Raw genomic sequence first — 9,398 nt, 5'->3', positions numbered from 1 at the left:
GGCCAGACCAAGACCAACGATAAAACAGGAGAATGTGAACGGAACCATCAAGGTGGACAATGGGAACGTCAATTTTATTTCCTACATGGCATACTTGCTGAGGTGGAGGATTGTTGAGGTGGATAGCTTGCATGTCAAGAGAAATAAGGTAGTGGGGGTCTCCTATTTAGAGATCAAAGATAAGTGATATACATTGACTTCATCACTGTTTTTATACAACTGATATGTTAACAAACTACAAACCTTTGCCTTTTCTGATGATATTTGGAAGGCAAAAACATAAGAGACATGGGCATTTCCAAGGGGCCAGGGCTAATTAGCTTTTTTAGAACCATTTTTCAGTGCCACTTCTAGCTTGCGTGTCTCAAACATAGAGTGCTTAATTGATAGCTCACACTCATGCATAAGCTTTGCCAATATATGGAAAATAGAGATTCGCATGAGACTTAGCCAAGTACATATAACAACAGTGGAAAGAGATTCCTAACTGATATTATTACTTGTGTATTCCCTAAAGATTGTTTCCTGTAAAGCCAATAATCCCAGCGTTGTTAGTATTTTAGTACTTCCATCCAGGGCAAGAACCAATGGTAAATTTATAAATCTTCCTCGCAATCAAATGTAAATATTACTATTACAATGACCAAAAAAAAAAATATAACTATACTGAGCAGAGCTCCTTTGTAGGGCATAGGATGACAAAACAACTAAATAAAATATACAAAATCAACTAGGCAAAAAATTGGTCTAACGCCCCTGTAGGCTGTAGCCGAGATGATGCTCTATACGTTTTCTCCCGGGCGGGCGTTTGTCACGACAGGGCGAAAAACATTCGAAATGGCGGTGCGAGCGAGTGCGATGGGGGCCGGCGCAGCGCCCATCTTTCCTCGCCGGTGACGTGATGGTTGGGACGAACGGTGAGTCAGACCGCAGTCAGCTCCACACCAACGGCTCAGATCACGCCGCTGCACCCACATTCCTCCATCCCATCCGTCCACGTCCCCTGCAGGCTTTGACCCTTCTCCTCTTCTCACCAACCCCGACACGCAACCCCTCCAAGCTCTCTCCGACCGCCGCAATCCCGCCCACACAAACCGTACCCAGTCACTGACACCCGGACCCGCCCTCGCCCCGGTCCCACGTACAGCGGCTCGGACCCGAAAATCTCCCGCGGTAGCAAAGTGTGGCACGACCAATTCGTAAACCCACCCACAGCAGCAGCTGACCCCATGACATCTGGGCCCGGGGCGCACGTCCGGGCCACCCGTCAGTGATCCCGCCCAAGACGAGTGGGGAGGAGGGCCGCTACCAAATTCGAGACCGAGCCCCCATAATTCTCCCCCTTCCTCCCCCCTCCCCTCTCTTGTGATTCCGGTGCTCGTCTCCCTCTGCTTCTCCCCGTCCCCCTCCTCTCTCCTCCCTCCGTCCCGCCTCCGGGAGAGGTCGACGGAGAGAGGGAGAGCCGCGCCAGCACCGTCTCGGTAAGCTTCCAACCCCCCTCTGCAGAATTCCCTGCCTGGATTTGTTCTGGCTCCTTGGCTACAGATGGCGGCAGCTCTGCCCGATTCGGTAGAATTCCTTCGCGTATAGCCTGCTAGGGGTTCTCCTCCAAATCCTGCTGCGGATGGCGCCGGAATTCCCTAGTCTTCGCCCCGGGGTTTGGGTTTTTCGGGAAAGAAAAAAAAACACACACACATACGGACGGAGAATTTCAACTTCTTGCGCAGCGGATCAAGATTGGGGGAGGCTTCATATTCTTCCGCACCCGCTAGGTTAGGAGAGGTCGCGATGCTTGTTCTCTCTGTCCCCAACCCATCCTCGTTCTAGCCGGGGAAACTCTATTTTTCTTGGTCGGGCTCCAACTTGCCTGCTTCGCTTCGTCTACTATGCTAGTTCTCTGTCGGAAACGCAGGTAGCGTGTAGTTTCTAGCTAAATCTCTATGTTGACTTGGCAGGAGCTTATGTGGTTCTAGTGCACGGCGGAGATCTGGCTACTTTCTAGGGTTTCTATGTCGGAATTTCCGTTTCACCTGTTCAAAAGCTCTTCTTTTGGTAGTACTAGCCGATTTTCAGGCGCATCCTTTCAAAAGGAATAGCTTCGTCGAAATACTTTCTCCAGTGTAAATTCACTTATCCTTCCCCTTTAGGGTTTGGGTTCTAGTTGTTGTTTTGGCGGCACGCGGTCTTACCTTGTGCTTGCTTTCTTGCATGGAAATCATAAGAATTACTTGGTCCAAATAGTTCTAGTGCACGACGGAGATCTGACTACTTTTCAGGGTTTGTCTGTCGGAATTTAAGTTTCACCTCTTCAAAAGCTCTTCTTTTGGTACTAGCCGATATTCGTGCGCATCCTTTCAAAAGGAATAGCTTGGTCGAAATACTTTCTCCCGCGTAAATTCAATTGCTCTTCCCCTTCAGGGTTTGGCTTCTACTTGTTTTGGCTTTACGCGGTCTTACCTTGTGCTTGCTTTCTTGCATGGAAACCATAGGAATTACTTGGTCCAAATTGTTTCTCCGCGTACTCTTACCCTTTATTAGGGTTTAGGTTCAGTTGTTTTGGCTGTACACCAACTTACCTTGCGCTTGCTTTCTTGCATGGAAATCATAGGTAGCTGATGAAACATGTTTTGCATCTAAGTTTGTTTGTTTGCTTCTACAATTGGAAAGAAAACAAAATATGCAGATTTAATTATTTAACGGTTCCCCTGCTTTGCCGCGAAAAGGACACTGCTTTTACGTAAGCAAAGGAGCACTTGCGGAAACATGTGAGAAACAAAATAAATGCAAATTCCACCTGCTTTGCTGCTAAAACGGCTTTTGCGTAAGCTAAGGACCACTTGCGGAAACATGTGAGAAACAAGATATGCAAATGTAACTGTTTTAATGGCTCCCCTGCTTTGCTGGTAAGACGGCTTTTCCGTAAGCTAAGGACCACTTGCGGAAACATGTGAGAAACAAGATATGCAAATGTAACTGTTTTAATGGCTCCCCTGCTTTGCTGGTAAGACGGCTTTTCCGTAAGCTAAGGACCACTTGCAGAAACATGTGACAAACAAAGTATGCAAATTCGACCATTTTAACTGTTCCCCTTCTTTGCTGGTAGAAAGTCTTTTGCGTAATTTAAGGACCACCTGCGGAAACATGTGAGAAACAAATATGCAAATGTAACCGTTTTAACGGTTCCCCTGCTTTGCCGCTAAAAAGAATACTGCTTTACTTAAGCTAAGGAACACTTGCGGAAACATGTGAGAAATAAATTGCAAATTTAACATTTTAACGGTTCCCCATCTTTGCTGCGTAAGCTAAGGAGCACTTGTGGAAACATATGAGAAACAAAATATGCAAATTTAACATTTTAATGGTTCCCCATCTTTGCTAGTAAAAGGACACTGCTTTTGCGTAAGCTAAGGAGCACTTATGGAAACATGTGAGAAACAACACATGCAAAAATTATGGTTCCCCATCTTTGCTGGTAAAAGGACACTGCTTTTGCGTAAGCAAAGGAGCACTTGCGGAAACATGTGAGAAACAAAATATGCCTATTTAACCATTTTGCGGTTCCCCTGCTTTGCTGGTAAAAGGATACTGTTTTTGCGTAAGCTAAGGAGCATCTGTAGAAACCTGTCATTAGGAGTGCAAACTGTCCAAGACAGTACGACTTTAGCCAACGGCAGTACTTTCATGAGTTCGACCCGGTTCAGAATTGGCCCAATCAGGGTTCTTCTCGAGATTGTGGTGTGGATGGCTCGGGAAATCCCTTGTCCTGGCCTGCAGGATTTGGGTTTTGGGGGGATATTTTTGAAAACACACACACGGGGAATTTGAGTTCTGGGGCGGCGAATCAGATTGGTAGCGTACGAGGTTTTGATTCTTCTGGACCCTCTAGTCCGCGTGCTTGTTTTGTCCTCCCAACCTCATTCTAGTTGGAGATTTCTATTTTTCTTCATCTGAGTTGAACTTTGCTGCTTTGCTTTGCCTACTTCGTTAGTTTTCTGTCAGAACCGCACATAGCGTGTAATATTTTTTCTAGCTAAATCTCTATGTTGACTTGAGAGCTTATGTGGTCCTAGTGCTCTGCCGTGATCCAAGTACTTTTAGGGAATTGTTTGTTGTAATTTCAGTTTTTTCCTGCTCTTTTGGTGCTCGATATTTGGGAACATCCCTTCAAAAGGAATAACATAGTCGAAATAGTTTCTTCCATGTAAATTTGCTTACTCTTCCCCCTTTAGGGTTTGGATTCTTGTTGTTTTCGTTTTACTCGATCTTACCTTGTGGTTGCTTTTTTTTGCATGGAACTTATATGTATTTGATGCCGTTCGTTATTTCTACTTAGGCTTTTGCTGCCGATCTAGCTTCTAAGTTCGTTTTTCTTTGCTGTAGTACACTGAAATCTCTTACTCTAGCTTGCAGCTTCACAATACTAGTAATTGATGAAGTATGTTATACATCTAGGTTTGTGTGTTTGCTTCTACAATTGAAAAAAAATGCAACCATTTTAACGGTCCCCCTGCTTTGCTGGTAAAAAGATACTGCTTTTGCGTAAGCAAAGGAGCACTTGCGGAAACATGTGAGAAACAAAATATGCAAATTTAACCATTTTAGTGGTTCCCCTGATTTGCTCGTAAAAGGATATATTGCTTTTGTGTAAGCTAAGGAGCACTTGCTGAAACATGTGGGAAACAAAATATGCGAATTTAACTTAGCGCTTCCCCATCTTTACCGGTAAAAGGATACTGCTTTTGCGTAAGCTAAAGAGCACTTGTGGAAACATGTGAGAAACAAAATATGTGAATTTAACATTTTAACGGGTCCCCATTTTTGCCGGTAAAATGATACTGCTTTTGCTTAAGCTAAGGAGCACTTGCGGAAACATGTGAGAAATCAAGTATACGAATTTAACACTTCAACGGTTCCCCATCTTTGCTGGTAAAAGGATAATGCTTTTGCGTAACCTAAGGAGTACTTACGGGAACAAGTGAGAAACAAAATATGCGTATTTAACCATTTTAATGGTTCGCCTGCTTTGCTGGTAAAAGGATACTGGTTTTGCATAAGCTAAGGAACATTTACGGAAACATGTGATTAAGAGCGCAAACTGTCCAAGACAGTACGACTTTTGCCAACGGGACTGTCTTTCAAGGTGTAGGTTATATTATATATTCCTTCATGAGTTCAACCCAGTTCAGAATTGGCTCAAGCAGTGTTGCGCAACGTTGGGGGTATTAAGGCATGGGAAGAACTGCAATGTGCATTAGATGTACATTGATTATCAAGTAATGTCATATGGTTGAACTGTAAACTCTTCTTCAGAAAGATTGGACACGTAGGACGTTTGTATGTTGTACCTGTTTGTTGCAAACAGATTATCAGCACTCCTCTGTTTGTATAGACTAGGAGGTTAAGCAAGGAGGATGGGAGAGGATGGGAGTGATTCACAATATTAGCTTAAAAATAGACACCATGTCATGGTTGCTTTTACACGACCATGAACCAGCTAACTTACATTGCCAATACCACTAAACACTGCATACTTCCACAGCACTCTATGTCCACTTGTACTTCGCGCTGCATGTCTATATCTGTGATGCCACCATGATGAATACTGGTGCTGCCCCTGCATTAGTTTGGGAATATCCAGATTGGTACTCTCAAGTAAACAGACCAACTTGCTTTGCAGCCTAAAATGGTCTGTTTGGTATTAGGTGTGGGTGTCAGTTATCACAGAAGCATGGTCCTGATCCTTTTTCTTATTTTGCAAAGTCACTGTGGGTTAAGGGTTTTGTTTAGTATCAGTACACTCGGTGATCCATGCTGAATAGTGATAGATTAAAATGTTTCCTCCTTTTTTATTTCAAGTAAACAGACCAATTTACTTTGTATACAGAACAATATTATTACATCCGTTCGGAAATGTAATTATGTTTTGGAAAGCTAAATTAAGACATACTACATTTCGGAACGGAGGTAGTACATCTTAGCATGTCATACATTCTTTAAATCATAAGTATATGTTGGGCCTGTTCTCTCCCTTTTTGGAAGTCACATTTTCTTACTTATGTAATGGATGTGCAGACAGTTGTGAACTGCAAAGCTGATCAAGATGCCAGCACTGAGAATGAAGAGAAAGTTTGACGAGGATGCTTTTGGGAATGAGTTCGACACCAAGTCCAAGAAATCTATGAAAATCTCGCATTTTCAAGTTGATGAGTTAGAGCAGGCAGCTGTGTTGAACTCGTCTTATGAAGATCCTCAGGATGGTAAGTTTCTGCATAGGTGCTCTAAAAAGAGAGGTGACTACATGTGCATGTAATAGGTGTCTTGTTTTCTAATGAATAAAATATATTGAACATACATTTTGCCACAAGTTTGAAATAAAAATTCATTCAAATTAGCTCTACTATTTATTCATAGCTCTATTATCCTTAGCTGTATATTCAGGATGTACTCTTGTTTCTAAATACTTGGCACTTATGACCAAGTGAAGCATACCAAGGTATGGCTACAATAAAATTTGACCAAAACCAATCTAACAGTATCACATACATGAACATGAAGTGTAACCTGGAGGAGGGTTTAATAGGGATATTTGGGAAATTTACCTTGATATTAGCAAGTCCAACGTGATAAGTGTTTCAGGAAAAAAATTATGGTGTCAGAAATGGAGTGAATATTTTTTGTTGTCATACAAAGCTAGAGGATTTCATAAAAAACCTCCAATAAGTATTGTATGTGTCTTAACATTGATGAGTTGGTTTTACACACATTATTTGTGGCCATAGATGGTTGGTGATTTAAGGTTAGTGAACCTGTGTATATTTCATATGGATTGACAGTCTCCTTTTTTCAGAGCATGAGCCAACAAGTGAGCTAGCTGTCCAGGATATTAGGATCATGGAAGTTTCTGCCTTGGATGCTGTACTTGGAGGAACATCTATTGCTTTGCTCAAGGTCAGCATCATCTGGTCTCATATTTGCAGTGTGTAACATTGTGCACTCATCCTTGTGTTTAGTAATTTAGCTTCAATACTTCTCATTTTGGGCTCTTGTATTTCTATTACCAAAGGATTCCATTGCTTCCCTAGTTTGTAATATTGTCACTTGGGTCACTGTTGGGCATTAGTTAGGTGGATGGTCTTTTCATCTCGACTTGCATTATTGATGCTTTTGTTGTAATGATGATTGCTTGACAGCCTTAATTTGATATTTGAACTTCTCTTTGTTTTGTTTGTAAGTATGTTTACATGATGGCTTTCAGTAAGATTCACTATTGTTTCCAATTTGGCTTATCTCATGCTTAGGTTCTTTGTACACTCAGCATTACTGTTTTCTATTATTTGGAAGAACCCCTGCAACTTGAGGTTGTCCTATTTGTTTTACAGGATTTAATATCTGAAAGAGTGGTTTCACCAAATTTGGAAATTGATTCCTCGTCTGATAATGATGGCAGCAAATCTCAGTTAAATGTAGCCACCAATGTTGATAAAGGTAAGGAATGACCCAAACCCCTCCAGCAGTTTGTTTGTAATCATGCTTATCCTCTAGGTTATATTTTTTTGTTCATGACCAATCTATATTTATCTGTACTTACAGAAACACATCCATCAAATGTGATCTTTTGGGGAATACATTTATTATGCTCAAGAGCAAGGTTCAACCTGTGCATTAATTTACAATTTTGCATTTGCAGATGTTGCAGATGGTGTAATTTATGCAGCACAAGATAATTGTGCTGTTAATGATCATGAAGGAGTCCTGGGCTCAAACCAGGACTGCAGTCTGTTGGACATTTATAATCCCGACGATGCTTTCCCTTTCTTATTTGATGCTCCAACTGGTCTCCTGGCTAGCTACAGTACATTATGTGATGAATTTGTATCGATTGATTCATTGATAGACATGAGCGGCATTTGCGGAATGTTCCCACTTAATGAGATCACTGTGGAAGGCGGTATTTGCAATGAAGCATGCTCATCACCAGGAGATATGTGCTACAGTAACACTGGCGGGGAGTACTTTAGTAACTCCGAGGTGTTAGAGTGGCTTAATCCATATGTGGATGAGGAGAATGTACCTAATCTTATTGACTATGCCGAGTTGGGTTCAGATGCTGCTTGTGTACCTAAAGAGCAAGCGACCAGGAAGGTCACTCTTGTGCTTGATTTGGATGGTATGTTGCTAGCATGCTAGTAATTACTATATGTGTTAACTTGTTGCTTGCTGTCGAGACTAATGTATTGGTACTTCTTCCTGTGCAGAAACCCTTGTTCATTCAACCATGGAGCACTGTGATGATGCTGATTTTTCCTTTCCTGTGTTCTTTGATATGAAAGAACATGTGGTATATGTGAGGAAGAGACCACATCTGCATATGTTCCTCCAGAAGATGGCTGAGATGTTTGACGTTGTTATATTCACAGCCAGCCAAAGTGTCTATGCAGATCAGCTGCTTGACAGGCTTGACCCAGAGAAGAAATTATTCTCTAGGCGCTTTTTCCGTGAGTCGTGTGTTTTTACGGAAAGTGGTTACACAAAAGATCTGACTGTCATTGGAGTTGACCTTGCAAAGGTTGCAATAATTGACAACACTCCGCAGGTAAATTGCTACGATGAATTATTTGGCACACTTCTCGCTCTTAGTACTGCCACAGTTGCATTAGTAGTTAAGTGTCTCACAAAGTGTTACTAACCAACATCTCTGTTTGGCAACATCTACTGATCGCTGCTGCATTCTCTGTTCAGTGCTCTGCCTAAGCATTTCTTATAATGTCAGAATAGTTGATGATGTCTGAATACTTGTTCCGTGCTTTGTACAGGTTTTCCAATTGCAAGTGAATAATGGTATACCCATAGAGAGCTGGTATAAGAACCCCTTGGACGAGGGGTTACCCCAGCTGATTCCATTCCTAGAGACTCTTGCTGTTGCGGATGATGTTCGACCCATAATTGCCAAGAAGTATGGCAACTAAAAAGGATAATTGCTGAGGTTTTCCGGCAAGTGATAGGAGCAGATTGGTGGTTTAATCACATAGAGGAACAAGAACTCACATGACATGTTGACTGGACTAGTTGAGACTTTGCAGTTTTCTTCTCTTATTTACATCGCTTCCATAGGATCAAGAATTTTGGTTGCATAGCTACCCCTCTTGAAATTGTACATATCCTCAGCACATTCCATAGAATTTTGTACATAGAATGCTGTTAGAAATGAAAATGAACCTCTGAAAATTTCTTCTTTGCACCGTTGTTATGTGTGGCGTGCTTCCTATTTTGATGCTCTTGCCGTTCTGACTTTTGATTGGCAGGTCGTCTCTTTCTTTTGGCAGTCCACGGGGTACCGTGTCTGTTAAGTTAATAGCATTTGTGTACTTGGTCCAAGCTCGAACTCGTATATCGGCCAA

General features: G+C 42.1%; 1 protein-coding gene across 1 annotated transcript; it reads left to right on the top strand.

The window, feature by feature from the left end:
• Positions 1-1,341: 1,341 nt before the first annotated feature.
• LOC127343223 (uncharacterized) lies at positions 1,342-9,234 on the top strand. Its single transcript, XM_051369344.1, has 7 exons — positions 1,342-1,481; positions 6,073-6,257; positions 6,848-6,948; positions 7,380-7,485; positions 7,688-8,167; positions 8,256-8,593; positions 8,814-9,234. Exons 2-7 carry the CDS (start codon positions 6,101-6,103, stop codon positions 8,964-8,966), a joined length of 1,335 nt encoding a protein of 444 aa, XP_051225304.1. The 5' UTR covers positions 1,342-1,481; positions 6,073-6,100; the 3' UTR covers positions 8,967-9,234.
• The last annotated feature ends 164 nt before the right edge of the window (positions 9,235-9,398 follow it).

The sequence above is a fragment of the Lolium perenne genome, chromosome 3 (assembly GCF_019359855.2).
Source record: "Lolium perenne isolate Kyuss_39 chromosome 3, Kyuss_2.0, whole genome shotgun sequence".
NCBI lineage: Eukaryota > Viridiplantae > Streptophyta > Magnoliopsida > Poales > Poaceae > Lolium > Lolium perenne.
This window is presented reverse-complemented; position numbering and strand designations above follow the sequence as displayed.

Bases quoted from the DNA above. Each gene is read 5' to 3' on its own strand.
- LOC127343223 (XM_051369344.1), top strand. From the start codon at position 6,101: ATGCCAGCACTGAGAATGAAGAGAAAGTTTGACGAGGATGCTTTTGGG. The intron at 6,949-7,379 runs GTCAGCATCATC...TTTGTTTTACAG, and splicing joins CATCTATTGCTTTGCTCAAG to GATTTAATATCTGAAAGAGT. The intron at 8,168-8,255 runs GTATGTTGCTAG...CTTCCTGTGCAG, and splicing joins TCTTGTGCTTGATTTGGATG to AAACCCTTGTTCATTCAACC.